General features: G+C 42.4%; 1 protein-coding gene across 1 annotated transcript in view; it reads left to right on the top strand.

Moving 5' to 3' along the window:
• ASPM (abnormal spindle microtubule assembly) overlaps positions 1 to 23,681 on the top strand; it is a 61,957-nt gene that overhangs the window by 9,743 nt on the left and 28,533 nt on the right. The window contains 13 exon segments of the mRNA XM_027565769.1: positions 6,267 to 6,362; positions 7,102 to 7,248; positions 9,234 to 9,479; positions 9,755 to 9,822; positions 12,390 to 12,531; positions 14,067 to 14,197; positions 14,975 to 15,150; positions 17,886 to 18,031; positions 18,120 to 18,205; positions 18,636 to 18,857; positions 20,765 to 20,972; positions 21,075 to 21,217; positions 21,337 to 21,465. Coding sequence (XP_027421570.1) covers positions 6,267 to 6,362; positions 7,102 to 7,248; positions 9,234 to 9,479; positions 9,755 to 9,822; positions 12,390 to 12,531; positions 14,067 to 14,197; positions 14,975 to 15,150; positions 17,886 to 18,031; positions 18,120 to 18,205; positions 18,636 to 18,857; positions 20,765 to 20,972; positions 21,075 to 21,217; positions 21,337 to 21,465 — 1,940 coding nt within the window.

The following is a 23,681-nucleotide window of genomic DNA, read 5'->3' as shown; positions in this document are numbered from 1 at the left end:
CATAAAATCTTTCATGAAAGTATACCTATATGGGGGATAGTTTCTATTTCTTTTGGTTTAGTAAATTGCTATTGAGAAGCTTGAATCAACTTGTACTTTTCATTCACCGGTTGGCTTTAGTGGAAGATGAGTCAGACATAGAGTAGGGCCGAATTCTGAAATCACTGTGATCTCATTCTTATTTACATTTTTGATGTTTCATTCATCACGGTTTTTCTGCAGTAATTTTTAAAAACTATTGTGTTAAAATGCTTTCTTTATATATATATATATTTTTTTGTCTTTATATTAAAAAAATTTTTTTTTAACATATTTGTTTATTTGGCTGTATCTTAGTTGCAGCATGCGAACTCTTTTTTTCCCCGAAACTTTAAGTCTTATTTTGTATTGGGGTATAGCCGATTAATAATGTGGTGATAGTTTCAGATGAACAGCTGAAGGGACTTAGCCGTACGTTTACATGTATCCATTCTCCCGCAAACTCCCCTCCCATCCAGGCTGCCACATAACCTGCAGAGTTCCATGTGCTATACAATAGGTCCTTGTTGGTCATCCATTTTAAATAGAGCAGTGTGTACTTAACTTTTCCAAGGTCCCTAACTATGCCTTCCCTTCCAGCAGCCGTGGTTCATTTTCTGTGAGTCTGTCTCTCTGTTTTGTAAGTGCATTGATATGATTTCTTTTTAGATTCCACATATAAGGCATGTCATAAGATATTTCTCCCTCTCTGTCTGACTTACTTCACTCAGTATGACACTCTCTAGGCCCACCCATATTGCTGCAAATGACATTGCTTCATTCTTTTTAATGGTTGAGTAATATTCCATTGTTTGTGCCACATCTTCTTTATCCATTCCTCTGTTGATTTAGACTGTGTTTCCATGTCCTGGCCACTGTAAACAGTGCTTCAGTGAACACTGGGGTGCATGTATCCTTTTGGATCATGTTTTTCTCTGGATATGTGGCACACAAACTCTTAGTTGTGGGAAGTGGGATCTAGTTCCCCAACCAGAGATCGAACCTGGGCCCCCTGCCCTGGGAACATGGAGTCTCAGTCACTGGACCATCAGGGAAGTCCCTACGTGCTTGTCTTGCTGACAGAGTTTTTTGCTCCCCCTGCAAGTGTTGCACCCGGGGAAGTACTGAGCGTGCCTCACCTTAGTCCAGGCCCCAGAGTGAGGGCCCAGTGCACACCTGGCCCCCGTCACACTGTCTGAGGGGGCGCAGAGGGGGCCTTCCCCCAGGGACATCGTTCTCCTTAGCCTCTACTTGGCCCTTATTTGGGGATGAAGACAAGGCCCCCGAACTCCTCTTTCCTTTAGGAGGAACCTCACCGTTCCATCCCCAGCCCTCACCCATCCCACCCCTGTCTGCTTCAAAAACTGTCAGGACTAATCCCAGACTGCCTCAGATGCCAGTCAGGGTCCAGGCAGGAAAACAAACCACACAGGCTACGAAACAGATAGTGTAAAGGGATCCCAGGACTCACAGGAAGTGTCACACCCACTCGGGTACTTGAGCTCATTTCTCTTTGTACACTCCCCAGTTGGAATCACCTTCTGCATCTCCCCAGCTCTCTGCAGTGCCTGTGTGCTCTGGACTCACTGCCTTCCTTCACATCCAGCTTTGCTGAATGCCCCCTCCTCCTGTTCCCGCCCTGACCTGGCCCTCTCCCGAGAACATGCCTTCTCTCCTGCTCCTCTGACCCGGAACCTCCTGGGACCGTGGACCACCCACCGTCTCATACCTGCTTCCAGACTGTTGCTTCTCCTTTCTTCCCGGAAACAGATGACAAGAAAGCAAAGGGCACAGATAGCTGGAAGCTCAGTTTCCATACCACCTCACCTTGAGTTCTCCTTGTTACAGGGAGAGATGACTGAGAATTTTTATATTTGGCTCATAAGACCTTCTCTAAAACTTCTACTTTATGATGCGTCTTTATGATTTCAAGATCCTTGAAGGAGATCCTTCCAGTACCCTGGCCTGTGAATTGCAGCCTCCTTAGGCCACACTCTTAGAGCATCTCCCTCGCTGGGATTTCAGCGTTTTCTCTAAAAGCCAATGAATCCACCTCCATTTCCCCAGTCCTCATCCCTGACCTGTCATCATTTTCTCACTTGGCTTGGCCTCCATGGCTCATCGTAACCCCTTGTTCCGTCTTCGTGCTTGTCTGGCACATTCCAGTTCCCAGGCCAGCTCTGTGCCTGAACCTTGCTGGACCGTGACCGCTCATCTCCTGGAAGCCCGCAACTCTCCTCAGCTCTGTCGTCCTGCTTTGTTGACTTTATCTCTCTCTGCTGCAGACTACTGCCCCCCTCCCTTTTTGTCCTGAAACCTCGAGCACCTCCTTCCTCCTCTGAGGACAAGGCAACAGCAGCCAGTGTTTACTGCCTGCGTTCCCCGCAGCCCCCGCTGTGAGTGCCTTGCTGATAGCGCCTCTCATAGCTACAGCAGTCAGACTGAGTAGATGTCATAAGCACACGTTCAAGTCAGAAAACCTCCGCATCCAGAAGCTGAGTCTTTGCCTGAGGTCACGGGGAGTAAGTGGTCAGGCTGGGGTTCCCCCATGCAGGGGGCTCAGGAGCTGGTGCTCTGATCCTCACCTACACCGACAGCATACTTGCTGCCTCACTGAGGATGCAGAGGTGTTGTGGAAAGTTCCACAGCATCCATCACCCTCTGCGTTCCCATCCCCTGCTGCCTCCCTCCCGTGACAGCCTGAGAAGTCTGTGCACCGGTCAGGCGGCTCTTTCCTAGTAACAGTAAAGACCCCAGCCGTCTACACAGTCGTTGTTTTAGCAGCTGCCTTTGCCCACGTCTCCAGGGTTTGACTCCCTATCAGGTCATTTCTGATTCATGCAACAAAGTGCTGTTCTTACCTCCATCTCCCAAAAAAACAAAGACTTCTCATTGATACCACATATCCATTCACACCCGGCATCTTTCTGCTTTCTTGTAAGCAACACTCCTTGAAAGAACCTACATGTTCATTTTGTGATAGTTCACTGATTCCGTATACTTTTCCACGTAAACTTATGCTTGAATTAAAAGGTGCTTTTTAATGTAAAAGAAAATAATCACTTTGAAAGATGCTTTTATTAGCTGTTTCTAGATCTCCTCTTTGTTGAAGTCACTTCAACCAGATTTTGATGACTCTAGTAAAACCTTGTTTTGTCAAGGTCATCAGCGCCTCCACACTGAATCCAGAGGTTATTTCTCAGTCTTCATCTTGAACTATTAGGCAACCTCTCTCTTCTGAGACCGCTTTACCCTGCCACTCCCACTTCCTCCTGGTTCTTTTCCCGCCTCCCTGGGGGCTCCTCTGTGTCTGTCGCTCCAGCCTCTAAACTTTGAGGTACACAAAGACTCAACCACTGAAACTTTTTCACACTTTTGCTCATTCCCTTAATGCTTTCAGGCCGTCTCACAGCTTTCAGTACTGCCTGTACATGGAGGCCTTCCAGCTTTACATCTTTAGGATGGACCTTTCATCTGTAGACTCGTTTATCCAGCGTCTTTTATTTCCACTTGACTGCCTAGTGAGTGCCTTTAATTTGTCCAAAAGCACCCCTTGCATCCCCAGTCCCGTGACATCTTCCCTGGTGTGTCGGTCCGACACACTTCTGTTATGATCTCCTCTCAGCTCAGGCCCCACACCTTGGGGTGTCCCTAAGTGTGCTTCTCTCCTACCCTTTCTCTATAAATTCAGACAGTCTGCCTGATTCTAAACTCAGTCCCTCAACAAATCCTGTGTTCTTTTTTCAAGTACATTCAGGACTGGGTCACTTCTCACTATCACTGACGGCCCCATCCGAGCCTATGTCTCTGCAGGTCCCTGTCAGATCTTGCCTTCACCCTTGCCTTCTCTGGAGCCCGTTTTCCACTTAGCTGCCAAGGCAATGCTTTTAAAATAGTCATCAGTTGGATTCTAACATGCTCCACTTCTATACCCCCGCTGGCCTTTCATCTCACTGGAAGCCAGGTTCTTACAGTGACGAGCAAGACCCTGCAGTGTCTACAGAGAAAGAAGTCAGTTTTTCCAGGTACGTTTATTCAGCTCTGATAGGTCCCTGCCACGCGCTATGCATTGTTCTAGGCTCTGTGGATACTGGGAGAAAAGACCTCATTCCTGTCCTCAGCCGCTCCCGGTCCTTGGAGCTGTGCCCAGGGAATCATGAAAGCACAGAAGGGGAGGCACTTTACTTGGCTTTATGGGAAAGACCAGAAGCTGTGAGACGTTTCCAAGGAAGTCTCCCACAGAACAAAATGGTTGTAGGCAGAGGGACTAGCCTGTGCAAGCCTTCAGAACGAGGAACTCACATTTTTAATTTTAGGTACGTTAAGACGGAAAGAAACTTATAACCGAATAGATATTATGTAGCAATGTGGTCATATTCCTTATTTTGACAATTGGCATGGATTTGCATTTCTTCTAAGTCAAAGCTGGGCACTTTTTCTCTGAAGGTCTAGATAGTAAATATCCAGTTTTTGCAGCTCATGTGACCTCTGTCACAACCAGTGGGCCCTGTCATTGCCGACGGGGAAACAGGCACAGACAGTGTGGACATGAGCAGCTGTGACTCCGTGCCAAGAAGACTTTATTTATGGACACCAAGATCTGAATTTCATATTGTCTTCATGTGTCATGAAATCAAACTGTTTGGAGGTCTATTTTGTTTTTAACTAGTGTTCATAAACGTGAGAACTTCTTAGCTTGCAGACTGTACCCAAACAGCTGTGGGCTGGTTTCTGCCCTGGGCCTTAGCTTCCCCCCCTCTGGCTTTATTATTAATATTAGCTCCTGGTTTGTATGGAACAGCAGCACAAGCTGGTATGAAACCCACATTTGAGGGAGTGAACTGCGTTAGGACAGGCTGTTTTCCTCTGTGACTTCCCCTGTAGGTACCCCCAGCCCCATCATCTACCTCCTGTAGGTACCACTTACCATCTACCTCCTGTAGGTACCCCCCACCGTCTACCTCCTGTAGGTACCCCCTACCGTCTACCTCCTGTAGGTACCCCCCACCGTCTACCTCCTGTAGGCACCCCCACCATCTACCTCCTGTAGGTACCCCCCACCATCTATGTCATCACCTGGGTGAGGTCTGGGGACCTGTCAGTGTTCTCATTCTCCATCACTTGCCCAGTCAGTTGACATTAAGCCCTGTTGCAAATTCTGCTATGAAAACAGCTCTTCTCTGGTTTTTTCTCCACTGCTTCTGCAAATTCTGCTATGAAAACAGCTCTTCTCTGGTTTTGTCTCCACTGCTTCTGTGTTCCTTTAAATTCTCATCATAACTGACTTAGGCCCCTGGGATTGCTTCCTTTTCGCTTCCATCTCTAGTCTTGACTCCAGTCCACTGTCCATTCCATCTTCTGAAATACATGTGACAGTGTGACTGCCTGGACCTTAATCCTTCACTGGCCCATAGGGTACTTGGAACTGAATTACAGTGCAAGCTCTGAAGCCATACTGTCTAGCTCAGCTACCTACTAGCATGTATGACCTTGACCAAGTAGCATAGTTGCTCTAAGCTCCATAAAACATGGAAAATGATGGTGCACTTCTGATAGACTTCTGGTGCTGACTACATCAGTAACCTAAATTACAAGACTCTGGGAGTGCCTGGTGCAAGTATTCAACTACTGGCCATCACTGTTATTTTTCATATTTTTTAATTCCTTTCTTCCTCTTCCAACCCCTTTTTTGTCTTGCTTTTCTTGTCTGTGTTCTTGGCTCCGGGCACCACCTTGCAGTTCAGTCAGAGGCCCGGTTCCTGGTGTGTCAAGTCCATTGCAGGGTCAGCCCAGGGGCGCTCCCGCCAGGAGGCTGTCTGCCTTCCAGGTGACTCAGCTTTCCCTCCCCTTGTCCCGGGCTCCTCTTATACTTCTGATGTAATGTACTGTGATTCTTTCTACTCCTCTGTTCTGGACCCAGAACATCCTGAGGGCGGGAACCACATCTTTCCATTCTGCATTCTCAGCACCTAGTTGTATATGTACATACACACACACACGCACACACACACAGTGAGCTGGTTCAATCTCAATCGTAGCTTCTGTCAACACAAAATACGTTGTAGTTTCTGGTCTGTAACTTCCAGACATAGGTTTTATTTACCCAAGTTCATACCCTGGCACATAGTGGTTACTCAGCATCTGCTAAATGGATATGATTTTGGAGAGTGCAAATTTTAAGTTGATAGCAGTTCACTTGCAGAATTTATTTTACTTTTAAAATGCTATTCTTTTTTGCATGATTGTAGATTCATTAGGATACAGAACTCCTAAAACAAACAGAAGGACAAGACCCTTTGTTCCTGTGGCTCAGTCTAACTTGACCTTCATAAAACCACTAAAAGGCAAGTGTTTAATATCTTTAAAGTCTATGAAAAACTGACACTGAATGAAACATTAATCGCATTTCAAATGGAAATGAATTGATTTTTTTTAATGGAATAAAAGCCTTGAAGAATTGTTAAAGTATGTGTCCCAATAACAATTAGGATATTTTCTCAGAGTTCAATGAAGTTGACTCACTTTTCTTGGGATTTTTAAATAACCAGGAGGTACTGCCTTACTTTTTCTCTCTTACTTTTACTATATTTTATACCCCAAAATGGGCTTCCCTAGTAGCTCAGCTGGTAGTGAATCTGCCTACAATGCAGGAGACCCCAGTTTGATTCCTGGGTCAGGAAGATTCCCTGGAGAAGGGATAGGTTAACCATCCGGTATTGGGCTTCCCTGGTGACCCAAATGGTAAAGAATCCACCTGCAATGCAGGAGACCTGGGTTTGATCTCTGGGTTGGGAAGATCTCCTGGAGGAGGGCAACCCACTCCAGTATTCTCGCCTGGAGAATTCTGTGGACAGAGGAGCCTGGCGGGCTACAGTACACGGGGTCACAAAGAGTCGGACATGACTGAGTGACTGAGCACAGTGCAGCACACCCCAAATGCTTTCAACTACTTCCAGCAGGAAGTAGAAAAGCAAACGTCATTCAGTGTCTTAAAGGTGTTCTTGCTGACGATAGTCTATTGCTATAGATTGTATAATAATTTAAAGGAAAAGTTTTTATGCCTTAACCTAACTGTATTCCTAGGTATACCTAGACATCCAATGCCGTTTGCTGCAAAAAACATGTTTTATGATGAACGCTGGAAGGAAAAGCAGGAACAGGGCTTCACTTGGTGGCTAAATTTTATATTAACTCCTGACGACTTCACTGTAAAAACAAATATTTCTGAAGGTAAACATGAAGTTAATGTTTAAATTGGGTAATACTTTCTTTGTTTTAATGGGTCATTTTTAACATGATTTTTCCATTCTTTAGTTGTACAGATTTATTGGGCTTCCCTGGTCGCCCAGATGGTAAAGAGTCTGCCCATAATGTGGGAGACCTAGGTTCAATCCCTGGGTCAGGAAGGTCCCCTGGAGAAGGAAATGGCAGCCCACTCCAGTATTCTTGCTTGGAAAATCCCACGGACAGAGGAGCCTCGCAGGCTATGTAGGGTCGAAAAGAGTTGAACACTACTGAAGTGACTTCACTTTCACTTTCACAAGTGTATCATAGTGTAGTACTTTGGCCACCTCATGCAAAGAGTTGACTCATTGGAAAAGACTCTGATGCTGGGAGGGATTGGGGGCAGGAGGAGAAGGGGACGACAGAGGATGAGACGGCTGGATGGCATCACTGACTCGATGGACGTGAGTCTCAGTGAACTCCGGGAGTTGGTGATGGCCAGGGAGGCCTGGCATGCTGCGATTCATGGGGTCGCAAAGAGTCGGACATGACTGAGCGACTGATCTGATCTGATCATAGTGTAGTTCGTGGCACAGCACACTAGGTCTTTAACATGAATGCTCATTATTGTGCAGGTGAGAGAATTTTGTGCTGTAAGCACTGAACTTCTTTTTTTGCTCATCAGCCAGTGTGATTTCCAGCCTTGCCAGTGAATGGGTTTTATTGTAAGACAGATTCAGTCTGCATTAACAGAGACATGGCTGCCTAGAAACCCAGTCCAGTCTTAGCTGCATCAATCAAGTGGAATGTCCGGCGGATCGTTTTGTCTTGTATGGCCTGTTAGGGGTATTGTCTCTGTTGGACCCTGTTTAAGATGTTTGTGGCCAAGTATGTAATGATGAGAGGTCTAAAAACCAGTGGGTATGAGGAATTTTTAAAATATTTCACTGTAGTTCTGGAAAACAGAAAAACTCAAAGTATGGAATGTGATGGAAACATGGTGTTCTTCAAATATTGAAAGGGTTTTCTCCTGAGACAAGGAAGATTCACGTGTGGTACTCTCTCATAGAAGTTACAGAGATCAGTTCAACTCCAGATAAGGAAAACCCCTTTAAAATACTTAACTTGCCCAGGCATCACACAGGCTGACTTTAAGGGGGACGATTTCCCTCTTGCTGTAGTGTTCCAGCAGACACTCGTCTGCATTTGTTAGAGAAGTTTGTATAGGAATTCTACCTTTGATTAGGTACTTTTCTTTTTCTCCAAAAGTAAACAAAACATGATTTTTAGTTCTTTCCTTGAGAGAAGATGTGCTCTATGAAAATTCAAATTGCATTTCAAAATTTGACTTTAACAAATCACATTCTTTTTTTTAACCTTTATTAATTTATTTTTAAATATTATTTCTATTTCTCTTTGGAATAGAGAAATATAACTTTTTTTTAATGTATTCAAGCATATTGACTTTTTACCTTTTGGATATTTTCCATTACTTTTTTATTATTATTCTTTTTAAATTTATTTTTAAAATTGAAAGATAATTGCTTTTAGTATTGTGTTGGTTTCTGTCGTACACCAGCATGAATCAGCCATGGATATATGTATGTCCCCTCCCTCTTATACTCCCTCCCAACAAATCCCATCCTTTAGGAGTTTATCTTTTGATAAAGCGTATGGAAGCAGAGAAGCCAGCTAGGAGGCTCTCTCATGAGTCTGGGTTAGAGGAGATCGTGTTGGAACCTGGACGACAGTGGTTATAAGAAATGGTTAGATTTGGGATACAGTTTGCAGGTACAGTCAACTGGTTGTGACCATAGGACAGCCGAAGCTTCTGAGTGAAGGATGCCACCTTCACTTTGAGGTGGGAAGGAGAGGAGCAGGCTGGAAGGCACAGGGACTAGATCCTGTCTTCAGCTGTGCTTATTGCTAGATTTTAAAGTGTATGCACGTACTGGTTAACCAGAACTGTCCTTTCTTTCATTTTGACCCAGTAAATGCTTCCACTCTTCTTCTGGGAGTAGAGAGTCAACATAAAGTAAGTGTCCCGAAAGCTCCTACCAAGGACGAGGTGTCTCTCAGAGCTTACACCGCCCGGTGCAGGCTGAACAGGTTGCGCCGTGCCGCGTGCCGCTTATTTACTTCTGAAAAAATGGTTAAGGCTATGAAAAAGCTTGAAATTGAAATCGAAGCTCGGCGGCTAATTGTTCGGAAAGACAGGCACCTCTGGAAAGATGTGGGTAAGAAGATTATAGAAATCTTGAGATTAATTCTTTAAAAACACTCTAGAAATTTTTTTTCAGAGTCAAATATATACATGGTTTCACTTTGCTACCTAAAATTTCACAAACTTAAACGAGATCATGTACATATATAAAAGAGTGGAAGTATACTTTAACATATTTCATATATGTGATGTTCCTTTTTGGTCTCTGATTTCTGTCCATGAAATTGTATTCACTGTCTCATATTTGATTAGTGGTCTGAGCTTACTTGCATTTCATATGCGTTTCAGGAGAACGCCAGAAAGTCCTGAATTGGCTATTGTCATATAATCCTTTGTGGCTACGAATCGGCCTAGAGGTAAGTACACCATTCAGTTTTTGAAAAAAGATACTTTGATATATATATATATATATATATATATATATACACTTTTAGAAGATTCTTTAATAAAATGATGGTTTCAATTATCAAATTATTTGGTTGCTTAATCTCTCAGTATGAAATTTAAGGTCCCTTCATAAATGCTCATTAGGTTAACAGACTGTCATTCTGTATTACTGCCATCTTGTTACATAGCAGTTTTCCCGTTAGTTTCTTACATATATAAAATTTGGTACCAGATGTAATAACAAGCATAGTTAACTCCTTTCTGAGCATTTACCAATGACAATACTGCTGCTGCTGCTGCTGCTAAGTCGCTTCAGTCGTGGCCGACTCTGTGACCCCATAGACGGCAGCCCACCAGGCTCCCCCGTCCCTGGGATTCTCCAGGCAAGAACACTGGAGTGGGTTGCCATTTCCTTCTCCAATGCATGAAAGTGAAAAGTGAAAGTGAAGTCGCTCAGTCGTGTCCAACTCTTAGCGACCCCATGGATTGCAGCCTACCAGGCTCCTCCATCCATGGGATTTTCCAGGCAAGAGTACTGGAGTGGGTTGCCATTGCCTTCTCCGAATGACAATACTAGGCTGTTTAAAACACATTAAATACATTTTCTAATTTAGATCTCCATAAAATCCAGTGAGGTATTTATTGTTATTCCAACTTCACTGACAGAACAGAAGCTGAAATGGTAAGTGACCTGCCGAATGCCAGTGAAGGGCTAGGACTGGAATCCATACCAGTCTGAAGTCATCAGAAACATTTAGATGGAACACTACTCATGAAAACATCAGAATTTGAGTTTTTCACATGGTGTATGGTTCAGTAATATTTAGAATGATAAAACTAACTGAATTAGAAAGCCACTAGGAGTTGAGTGTTAAAAATATTCTTTTATTCCAGCCCTCAGTGTTTCCATTTCCTTTAGTCTTTTACTGGTGAACTCTTATATCTTGTTTAGGCTTTTTACCTTTGTCATGTGGGATATCCCATTCTTCAATTTTTTCTAAGTTTTTGAATAGAAAAATCTTTTGTACTAAAGAACAATCTTTACAATAACCTGTCTGTTTATCAGAAAATTGAGCTGTTGAGAGAATGAATGATAATCCCACTATGGTCACCCAACTAGACAGTGAACTTGTTAAGATTTCCTACTTTAATTCTTATTTCAACTGATTTGAAATTCAACTTCTCATTTCTTTCAATGAAAAGTTAATCAGAAAATTACATATCAACTGGCTATGCTTCAGATATCAAAGAGTTCCAGAACCTCAGCTAAAGTAGAACCTGTCTAGGGCTTCCCTGGTGGCACAGATGGTAAAGTAGGACCTGTCTATTTGGGGCATAGCTCTTTTGTGGCAGAGGTAACACGTAGGAGAGTTAGAAACATGCCATGCCCTTTGAAACTTCCTCCTAGATGTAGTGTGCATCACCTCATCCATAGTTCTACCCACAGTGCACTATCTGTCCAGACACAGATGAGGCAGAAATATTTATTCTTTCACAATACATACAGCAAATCTATGCCATTTGGTGGGAAAGGGGACTTCTAAAGGGAAGGGAGGAATGAATAATTATAAACAAAACATTGTACCATCACACCTTAGAATTCTGTTAGGAGGCATGACCTTTGAGGATCTTAAGAAAGCATCACGTGCCAAAAAAATAAAGTAAAGAAAGACAAAATGTCTCTGTTTTGGCAGATATTAGTATTTTTTATGCTTTTCTCTAGTTTTATTGATGTAAAGTTATAAAATACAATTTGATGTTTGTAGTTTTTTCTAATTCTTTAAAAATCATTAACAATCACATTGATGTTAAATTAATAACATTTTAATCCTTGATTATATACAGATCTGAACATCTCAAGTTATTGTCTTAGATGATTTACAGATGGTTTTCCATTTGTTAACTACTCAAGCATTTAGAATTACTTAGGTGTCTGTTGTACCTTCATGATACACTTGCAGGACGTGCGTGCATGTGTGCTAAGTTGCTTCAGTTGTGTCTGACTCTTTGCGACCCTATGGACTGTAGCCCGCCAGGCTCCTCTGTCCATGGGATTCTCCAGGCAAGAATATTGGAGTGGGTTGCCGTGCCCTCCTCCAGGGGGTCTTCCCGACTGAGGGATCGAACCTAAGTCTCCCATGTCTCCTTCACTGGCAGGTGGGTTCTTTACCACTAGTGCCACCTAGGAAGCCCACTAGCAGGACAGTTGTCATTAAATTTGAACAAGAGGCCTACATTTGGTAGTTCTTAAAAGAAAAAATTGCAATATAAATATCACTTGTCATATAATTTTTAAGAACTGATCTTAGTCCTGAACTTATCTTAGTCCTGAACTTTCTTCTCTTCTTCACTGTGAAGAAGGGTGCACTAAAAATTGCACAAAACATTACATGTTCAGCCCATCCTCATCCTCATCTCTCCCAAAGGAATCAGAACCTCGCCAGTTCCTAGACCATCGTCATCTGTCCCTCCCCTCTGCTTCCCTGTGCCCCGAAGAGAGAGCACAGCCCTGACTTGGGCTTGGATTTCTTTTCAGACGATATACGGAGAACTGGTGCCTCTGGAAGACAACAGTGACGTCACGGGGCTGGCGATGTTCATTCTGAACCGCCTGCTTTGGAATCCTGACATCGCAGCCGAGTACAGGCACCCAAGTGTCCCTCACCTGTACAGAGATGGTGGGTGGCTCTGCCTCCGTCGTGTGCTCCCCACGCTGTGTGCAGAGGGCATCCTGTCCTCATTCCTGTCTCTGTTCCGACTTCACCTTCCAGAGAAACTGGTGTAAAAGGCCTCTCTCTCCACTGCCCTTTCTTTCTATGACCTGCGCCATTCCCCATCTGTCCCCCACCGCTATTCCCCTATCGCTATTTGTGCCTGCTGTCTCTCCTCGCCACCTCACAAGCAGGCCTCACGCCCTGTGGAGGTCACGTCTGTCTTAGGCTGCCACTTGCTGTTTTAGTATTCTTAGCCCCTGGGTCGGTGCCTGCGGTGCTCATGACGTAGTTGTCGTGTGAAGCTAACCCAGTGTCTTGCTGTGTCTGTGCCCCAGTTTCTTCCATGAACTGGAAACGTTAAATAGTACCCGCCCCATAGAGGCGTCGTGAGCCTTAAATGAGCCTGTACATGGAAAGCCTAAGACAGGCAGTGTGCTCCTGTGCTTATTGCTGCTGGTTTGTTCTAGCAGATTGTAACTCTCCTACTTTTACATAAAACTTGTTTTTTGTTTAATTGAGGTTTAGTTGATTTACAGTGTTATGTAAGTTTCAGCTGTTCAGCATAATGATTCATAATTTTGAAAGGCTATCCTCCGTTTACAGCTTTTATAAAATATTGGCTATATTCCCTGTGTTGTACAATATGTCCTTGTAGCTAATTTATTTGATAAGCTATTATCAAATAAGCTATTATTTATTTTATCGTGATTTGTACTTCTTAATCTCCTCCTCTGTCTTGCCCCCACTGTTCCTCTCCTCGCTGGTAACCGCTGGTTTGTTTTCTGTATCTGCAGGTCTGTTTCTTTTTTGTCATATTCACTAGTTTGCTTTATTTTTTACATTCCACATTAAGTGATACCATGCAGTATTTGTCTTTCTCTCTCTGACTTATTTCTCTAGCATAATGCCCTTCAGGTCCATTCATGTTGCTGCAAATGGCAAAATTTCATTCTTTCTTATGGCCGAGTAGTATTCTATTCCACACATGTACATACATACACATATACATATGTATACACCACATCTTCTTTATCCGTTCTTCTGTCAATGGACACTTAGGTTGCTTCCACATCTTGGGTATTGTAAATAATGCTGCTATGAACATTGCGGTATATGTATCTTTTTGACTTAGCGTTTTCATTTTCTCTGAATATATACTCAGCAGTGTAATTGCTGGATTACTTGGTAGTTCTCTTTTTAGTTTTTTGAGTCATCTCCATACTGTTTTCCATAGTTGATGCACCAATTTACGTTCCCCCTGCCAAAAAAAAAAAAAAAAGGTAAAATAAGGAATTTTATAGACTTACAAAGAATTCCAAGATAATTTGACTTTAAAGTACAGGACACATCTCAAGAATCCTTAGCAGGAATATATAGACCAAAAGCATAGCAGAATAACTAAATATAGAAAAATATTTCAGAAACCCCCCACCAAGAAAAGAAAACCAAACTTGTCTTACATAGATGAATGTGCTATGCCTTTTTGTACTTTATTTCAGGTCATGAAGAAGCTCTGTCTAAGTTTACATTGAAAAAGCTATTATTGTTGATTTGTTTCCTTGATTATGCTAAAATCTCTAGACTTATTGATCATGATCCTTGTCTCTTCTGTAAAGATGCAGAGTTCAAGGTATGGTTTTCATCTTATATATTTTATTTCACATATAAGACTTTTGTCTGTTTTTATTGTGTATTTTCTCCTCAGAAAAAGTGATTTTCCCAAAGAACACTAGTCTGACTCTTTGCAACCCCATAGACTATATATATATAGTCCATGGAATTCTCCAGGCTAGAATACTGGAGTGGGTAGCTTTTCCCTTCTCCAGAGGACCTTCCCAACCCAGGGATCTAACGCAGGTCTCCTGCATTGCAGGCGGATTCTTTACCAGCTGAGCCACAAGGGAGCCCAATAGTTTTTATCTTATATTTTATATTTCACATATAAAATTTTGTCTGTTTTTATTGTATATTTTCTCCTCAGAAAAAGTGATTTTCCCAAAGAACAGTACTCTGAAGTAGAACAGAAATGCCTGCCCAGTAGTTCGAACCCTGCCTAGCTTGTTGGTTGACATTTCACCAGTGCGTCATCCTAGCTTTGCTTTGAGAATGAATGTAACTGTGCTTCTGAGGAATTAATTTGGGAGAAAATTTCTTTCCTAATTTAGTATGCTATCAAATTCTAATTTTTAGAGTTACTATTATTTATGAGCCCTTTCTTAAAAAGTCTTAAATTGGAAATATTGTGGAAATATATGAGGTTTCCATTGTTACCATATGAAACTGTCTTTTTATACTACTGTTAATTTTACTTTATTTCTATATGCACAGAATGATTTGAAGAATTTGTTTTTATTATAAACAGAATGATGATACTGGATTATAATACCTTCTGTTTGTTTCTCCATAGGCCAGTAAAGAAATCCTTCTGGCTTTTTCACGAGATTTCCTAGGTGGTGAAGGTGACCTTTCCCGTCACCTGAGCTTACTGGGATTTCCTGTGACCCACGTCCAGATGCCTTTTGATGAATTTGATTTTGCTGTTAAGAATCTTGCTGTAGACTTGCAGTGTGGGGTGCGTCTCGTGTGAGTATAAGAAATGGAATTATGTCTCTCCCTAGAATAGACGAAAATTTTCTGGAAGACACTTTTTTCTAACATACACAATCCCTCTTGGTCCTTTATGTAATGGGATAAATCTAGGGTTTAAAAAGTTGGGGTAAGTTCAGGAAAATAGTGTAAATTTTAGGCCAAGAAACCTTGTCCCCTATCCACATTTTTCCCTGCTGGCAGGTGACGAGGTCTGAGTGGGAACCACTGATGCCCCAGAATAGGAGTTGGGGAAAGCATGGGGCTAATTAAACTATAAGACTTAGCACTTTATCTGCAGTGATTTCATGACTTCTACATCATTTGAGACCAGTTTTATTTGTGTTAACCATGTTGCACATGTAAGGATGAAGATCTGAAATTAAAAGACACTTGCTCCTTGGAAGGAGAGCTGTGACAAACTCAGTGTATTAAAAAGCAGAGACATCACTTTGCCAGCAAAGGTCCATATAGTCAAAGCTATGGATTTTCCAATAGTCATATATGGATGTGAGGTTTGGACTATAAAGAAGGCTGAGCACTGAAGAACTGGTGCTTTCAGATTTTGGTGCTGGAGAAGACTCTTGAGAGTCCCTTGGACAGCAAGGAGATCAAAGCAGTCCATCCTAAAGGAAATCAACCCTGAATACTCATTGGAAGGACTGATGCTAAAGCCGAAGTTCCAATACTTTGGCCACCTGATGCGAAGAGCTGACTCACTGCAAAAGACCCTGATGCTGGGAAAGATTGAGAGCACAGAGAATGAGATGGTTGGATGGCATCACCAACTAAATGGACTTGAGTTTGAGCAAACTCCAGGAGATGGTGAAGGACAGGGAATCCTGGTGTGCTGCAGTCCATGAGGTCACAAAGAGTCGGACACGACAACAACAACATGTGAGAAGTGAGATGAAGATACGGCGTGTTTTGCCCAGGTTTTACCCGGCAGTGGCAGTGGGCATCAGCTCCCGACATCCAGCTTCCTGTCGCACGCGTTTCCTCACTAACACACTAGAGTCCTAGGCACTGGCTTTGATGTGACAGCAGTGAGTCACCACTGCCTGCTTTGGAAGGAGCGGCCTTTACACTGTATGTCGGGTGGCTTCTTTACAATATGTGACTTGAAGGCATCCATCTTGTTTCTAAGAAACTCTCTAATTTATATTATGTCTGACATTTGTGAGGAAGTTATCATTATATCTTTGTGAATCCCCAGTTCTTCACAAATAGGATACATGGGACTTCCTTTGGTAGTTTAGTGGTTAAGAATTTGCCTTGCAGTGCAAAGGATGCAGGTCTGATCCCTGGTTGGGGAACTGAGATCCTGCATACCTTGGAGCAGAGAAGACCCAGCACAGCTAAACAAATAAGCAACAATAACAGCACACATGTCTCTCGTTGCCTTCTAAATTAAATTTCCATGAACCTTCTTTCCTTTTCCGATCATATATTCTCATGACAAAGTAATAGTCTTGAACTTTACTGTAGCTTCCTCTCTTGAATAATTTCTATATAGGCTGGAGCATTTGCTGAGAATGTTCTCCACACTATTTTTATATTTAATTTTAATTTGTTCATTCCATAAATCCAAACCAGCACATCTGTTTTCTGGGCACTAGCAATTCACGATTTGAAACTTCTTCCTCTGTCTGGGAGGAGCAGTGATTGGCTTCCTGTTCAGTGTAATTTTTTTATGATGAAAGAAAGTTTTTGTTCTTTTATAGGCGTTACTAAGGACTTCCCAATGTTGGGTGTTGATGCTTTGTCATTCTCAGGAACTCTCACTAGTTAAGAGACTCCGTCTTGCTTGACAAGCTTCTGTTTTCTTCAGTGTCCCCAAAACAAGCATAGGTCTTGGAGGTCATTTGCGGTCACTTGGGAACGGTTAATCCACTGATGCTGTAGGTGACGGTCAGTCGGTCAGTCTAGTGTTGCAGGAATGCTTCAGATGTTGATTGAGTGGTTGGCCTACACCTATCTTACATTGCTTCCTAACCTTTAGAAATTATGGTTCTGTAAACAAATCTGCCAAATTTTAACCAGATACAGTCATTAGTTGGGCTCGATCTTTCTGTGGAAACAGTGATTTTTGTCTAGTGTAAAACACTAAATGATATTAGGAGTTTGAATTTAAACTGTGGTATAAATGATTCTTTAAGGTAGGCACTCAAACATTTTTGCTTTACCTGGTATAAATATAAGACAATGGCTTCGTGGGAAACTATAACAGTGGGGTTTAGTTCTGATCTTAGTCTTGTCATTACTAGTTGTAAGATCACGGGAAATTTATTTTACTTTTCTGGGCTTTGGTTTCTTCATATGCCAAATATGGGATAATAATTGCCCGACTGTGGGATTTGCCATGGACAAAATAAGAAAAGGACTAAAATAAGAAAAGAAAGCGCTTACCTGATGTGTAGAACACTGGAGTCCCTCAGTCAGTGTCCGTTTTCCTTTCTTTTCCCTAAAGAGCCTTGTTCTTCTGTTTCTGTGTGCATTTGTGTGTGTGCATCTTATTTCCCATTCTTACATTCTGTTCATAGACCTTAACGCCCAGGCTTAGATGAGAAATAACTCTATTTACTTAACTATGGAGTAACAGTTTTGAGATCTTTCTAACCTAAAAACCCTTTAACTCTGGAAGATTGATATGGGTGATTATTTAAATGAAGTTAGTTTTTCCTGCATGTTTTTATCTTAACAATTTCATGTGGCAATCCCTTCACTGTTAGGCGAACTATGGAACTTCTCACGCAAAACTGGAATCTCTCAAAGAAACTCAGAATTCCTGCAATAAGTCGTCTTCAAAAGATGCACAATGTTGACATCGTTCTTGAAATTCTTAAATCACGAGGAATTCAGCTGAATGATGAGCATGGTAAAAACCAAGTAACGATAAAAGTTTTCTTCTCACTGAAAATCAAGTTGTACGTACTTTGTGCTAACGGACTCTTTTCCGTTTGCAGGAAATGCAATCCTGTCTAAGGATATTGTGGACAGACACAGAGAGAAAACCCTGGCGTTGCTCTGGAAGATCGCGTTGGCTTTTCAGGTATTGTACATTTGGTGCATTTTGTATTTTTTGTCAGTTTTCAGTATTGACTTATAAAAGTCTTTTGTGTCAAATAAAGACTAGCAGTAGTAGCTGTTACTTTCGAGACTTATTCTGTCCCAGGAACTGTGCTAATGGCTTTATGTACACTCCAGTCTAATCCTCACAAGGCCCTCAGTAGGTCGCTATTGTCATTTCTTTATAGGGGAGGAGACTAGAGCTAAGGGTTCCTCGCTGATGGGACACAGACAAGATCAGATCCCTGACTTAGGTGAACACAGATCCCGTGCACTCAAGCACTTAAACGTTCCATGACTTCCTTGTAGACTGTGTTTGTCTTAAAAAAATATTGATAGTAGCAGACTTGAACTTTTGTGGGCCAAAAATAATGTATGAAAAATATGGTATTTATCCTCTTTTTGTATTCCAGGTGGATATTTCCCTTAATTTGGATCAGTTAAAGGAAGAAATTGACTTTTTAAAGAACACACAGAGTATGAAGAAAACGATGTCTGCACTGTCATGCCGTCCTGATGCTGTTATCAGTAAAAAGAGAGATGAAAGGCATAGCGGCCCCTTTGAACAATGCAGTGAAAGCGTAAAGCTACTGATGGATTGGGTAAATGCGGTCTGTGGCTTCTATAATAAAAAAGTAAGTTCTGTGATTTTGTTTTAGCCTAATTTCTTTAAGCAAATTTTGGTTAAAATCAAATAAACAGTGCATGAAATATTTTCTTTAATTTCTTTTCTTTAATGTCATATAAGGTAGTAGAATTTTATTACTATATAGATCATTTATACAGATATTTTTATATGATGTATTTTATATAGGTATATATTAATATATAATAAGTAACACATAAACATGTAACAATTATATAACTATAATGATACATCTTATACAGATTTATTATGATAATACAGATGCTAATATAATTTATATTATAAACAATACAGTGTGTTAATACCAATTAAAAATTATAATAATAATGATGATAATGCATTTCTTTTTTTCTTTTTTTTTCTTATTGGAGTATAATGGCTTTACAGTGTGTTCATTTCTGCCATACAGCAAAGCGAGTCAGTTACATGTATACCTGTATCCCCTCTTAGTTAATATGTACAAGCAAACTTTTCCTCTAATGAGTAAGGGTGCCGTCACATATCTAGTTTCATCAAATCTGTCACCAATTGTGTAATGAACGATTATATTTTATGTCTTACTAGGGGAAAAAATGCCCTAGTTGGTAGTCTTAAAAGGAGATGCTTGCATAGAACTGGGGCACCAAAGGATCATATCCTTATTACAAAGTGAAGTCGCTCAGTTGAGTCTTTGCAACCCCATGGACTGTAGCCCTCCAGGCTCTTCTGTCCATGGGATTTTCCGGGAATTTCCGGGATTTCCGGTTGCCATTTCCTTCTCCAGGGGATCTTCCTGACCCAGGGATCAAACCCGGGTCTCCCACACTGTAGACAGACTCTTTACTGTCTGAGCTACCAAGGAAACTCTTATTACAAAGGTGAATGCAGACAAACCCACCATCCACAAAGGGACATTAGAGGACTTTGCCCTACTGGGTAGAGAGGGAGGAAATAGTCTGAGTTGTGTCTTTTATAATCATTTGTTAGATTGATCCTCCATTGCTATATGAAATGGAGGATATGTATGTATAAGTATAAATACATATATTTATATGTATTTAATACACAAACATATTTGTATGTTTAAGTACAAATACATGAAAATAAATGGTCCTGATGCATATGAATAACATATCCCATAAGGAATGTAAAACAGAAAAACTGTCAGATAGATGATCGTCTGTGTTTTAAGTAAGTACTAGAGAGCCCCAAAGACCCTGGTGCTGCAGTCCTGCGTCCCATGCCTTTCTCTTGACTCCAGTCCCTTGGCTTTCCTAGGTCCGTAGACACAGTGCTCCAGTCACTGCCTGTCTTCACATGGCATTCTCCCTATGCGTCTTGTCTCTGTGTCTCTCTCTCTTTCTCATAAGGGCACCAGTCACATCAGATTAAAACCTCATCTTACTCCAGTGTGGTCCCATCTTAACTGGTTAAATCTGCAATGACCCTATGTCCAAACAAGATCACATCCTGAGAGTCTGGGAAGGACATGAATTTTTTGATGAACACTCTCCAACCCAGCACAATGATATAATATTTTAGAGGTGAGAATTTGGCCATGAATGTGGTAGTCTACAGTATAACTTCCCAGGTGGCTCAGTGGTAAAGAATCTGCCTGCCAATGCAGGAGACGCAGATTTGATCCCTGGGTTGAGAAGATCCCCAGGAGAAGGTGATGGCAAACCCACTCCAGTATTCTTGCCTGGGAAATTCCATGGACGTAGGAACCTGACAGGCTACAGTCCCTGTGTTCACAAAGAGTCAGATACGCCGGAGCATACACATGGTATTACAGTAGGTGCTGCTATAAATTAGCACGCCGTCCTAGCTATTAAAAGGAAATACGGACTGTAAAGCCACCAGTACCTGTGTTCTTACCTAGATACCGTCCATTCTTTTCCCGACGTTTCTCACCAGGTGGAGAACTTCACGGTGTCCTTCTCGGACGGCCGGGTGCTGTGTTACCTGATCCACCACTACCACCCTTGCTACGTTCCTTTTGACGCCATATGTCAGCGAACCACCCAGACCGTGGAGTGCACGCACACTGGTTCCGTGGTGCTGAATTCATCATCCGAATCTGACGGGAGTTTTCTGGATTTCTCTCTTAAACCACCTGATCAGGGTTAGTCCCTTTCAGTTAATTTACTCCTCCAGTGTTCTCACTGGCCTGTCTGATTTCTGGCCCTCGCAGTATCATCTGATCTCTGTTTTTCTTGCATTGCAGAAAATACTTCAGAACTATACAAAGAACTCCTAGAAAATGAAAAGAAAAATTTTCAGTTGGTTAGGTCTGCAGCTAGAGACCTTGGTGGAATACCTGCCATGATCCATCACTCAGATATGTCAAACACAATCCCTGATGAGAAGGTAAAGTAAAAGTTCCTTAACAGTAATAACTCTTAGTAATCAGAGTCTCAGATGATAGGAAGTCTCATGCTCTCTGTCTCATAGAAACTTCTCTCTTCATCGTTTATGTTCTCTCTTAGGTGGTGATTACCTATTTGTCATTTCTTTGTGCGAGGCTTTTGGATCTTCGTAAAGAAACAAGAGCCGCTCGACTCATACAAACAACTTGGAGACAATATAAGCTAAAAAAAGATCTAAAACACCATCAGGTACTCCTCAAAAATGAAGTGTGTGTGTGCCCAGCCACCCAGTCATGTCCAGCTCTTTGAGACCCCAGTGGACTATAGCCCACCAGGCTCCTTTGTCCGTGGGATTTCCCAGGCAGGAATACTGGAGTGGGTTGCTATTCCCTTCTCCACGGGAGCTTCCCCACCCAGGTTCCAACCCACATCTCTCATATCTCCTGCATTGGCAGGTGGCTTCTTTACCACTGAGCCACCTGGGAAGCCCAGTCAGTAATGAAATACTGTAATGTAAATTGTTCATAAAATGTCAGCTGAATGATTCTTGATATCCTTTTTACATTTTACTGACGTAAGAAATTAGTGAGGTAATTTTCATGATTGTGTATGTTTCGAGTAGGGGATGCATATTTCTCCCTAATGTCCAATGTTTCCTTCACTGGGTATTTTTTCCAGGCTTTGTCCTCCCTTTCACTCTGCTCCAGGGGACATGGAATAACTTACGCACGTTGTGAATTTGTGAAAAGTAAACTGGGGTTGTCTGACTCATCTCTTCCCTCCCTCCTCTTGAACTCTGACATGCCTCTGGGAAATAGGAGCTTTCCTTTCCTTTTTCGCCCTATGCTCTGGGACGCTTGCCCCCAACCAGTGCCTCTCTGGCCTGGGTGTCCCCTGCCAGACTCTGCAGTTTGATTAGCCAAGCTCATTCTGTCTGCCATGAAACTGTCTTCCAGGCTATCGTTTGTTAGTTTAAAAGTGGCATTTTGGTTTCCATCGCTTAACTTCTCAGAACATTTAGGACCCAAGCTCAGGGAGAAGGGTTGTCCCTCTGTGTCCCTGATAACACGAATTTTGCATTAACATAAAATAAGTGTTTTCTTGAGTTCGGAAAAAATGTCATTTTTCACAATGTTAGAAATGGTCTCCTTGGTCAAACTGAATGAACTATTTTAATCCTCTACTCTTTTCACTAATAATGCTGTATTTATTTGGAGAAAGTAAAAGAAGCATTCATGTTTAATAAATCTTAGCAGGTATTTCAGAATATATTTCACCCAAGATTGCTCCTTAGTTCTGAATTACCATGTATTTATGATAAAGTTCTTAGTACCTGTAAAGTAGCTGAATTTTGGTGATTCATACCATTTATTCTCTTGCACCATTTCAGACCTGGGTTATTGTCATTGTTCAGTCACTTAGTCCTGTCCAACTCTTTGCGACCCCGTGAACTGCAGCATGCCAGGCCTCCCTGTCCGTCAGTATCTCCCGGAGCTTGCTCAAACTCATGTCCATTGAGTCGGTGATGCCATCCAACCCTCTCATCCTCTGTCATTCCCTTCTCCTTCTGCCCTCAATCTTTCCCAGCATCAAGGTCTTTTCAAATGAGTGGGCTCTTTGCATATGGTGGCCAGGTTTACAATAGCAATTTGATCCCTTCCCTAGCTGTGTTCCAGAGAAGGCAATGGCAACCCACTCCAGTACTGTTGCCTGGAAAATCCTATGGATGGAGAAGCCTGGTAGGCTGCAGTCCATAGGGTCGCTAAGAGTCGGGCACGACTGAGTGACTTCACTTTCACTTTTCACTTTGATGCATTGGAGAAGGAAATGGCAACCCACTCCAGTGTTCTTGCCTGGAGAATCCCAGGGACAGAGGAGCCTGGTGGGCTGCCGTCTATGGGGTCGAACAGAGTCGGACACGACTGAAGCGACTTAACAGCAGCAGGTAGCTGTGTTCTCATGCTGCATGGTTTCCAGTTGTAGTTAAATACCAGTCAGCACCTACAGCTGATCTCTGTGCCGAGCCCGCCCTCGCATTGCTCACTGTCCCACGCAGCAACACAAAGGGCTGTCAGACAGCCTGTATGTTGTTCCTTTCCACCAGAGGAATAATTTATATTCCTGTGTCTAATTCAAGTGAAGTGAAGTAATAAGTCTAGCCTTAAAGAGCAGCGAAGTGATTAGGAGCACGAACTCTGAAGCCAGACTGTCTACGTCAAATCCTGGCGGGCTGACCCCTGGGGGACCAGCTGTCTACTTGACCTACCTGCCTGGGTTTCCTCACGGCCATGGGGGTAGAAGGCAATGGCACCCCACTCCAGTACTCTTGCCTGGAAAATCCCATGGACGGAGGAGCCTGGTGGGCTGCAGTCCATGGGGTCACTAAGAGTCAGACACGACTGAGCGACTTCACTTTCCTGCATTGGAGAAGGAAATACAACCCACTCCAGTATTCTTGCCTGGAG

Source organism: Bos indicus x Bos taurus, chromosome 16 (assembly GCF_003369695.1).
Source record: "Bos indicus x Bos taurus breed Angus x Brahman F1 hybrid chromosome 16, Bos_hybrid_MaternalHap_v2.0, whole genome shotgun sequence".
Taxonomy (NCBI): Eukaryota; Metazoa; Chordata; class Mammalia; order Artiodactyla; family Bovidae; genus Bos; species Bos indicus x Bos taurus.
This window is presented reverse-complemented; position numbering and strand designations above follow the sequence as displayed.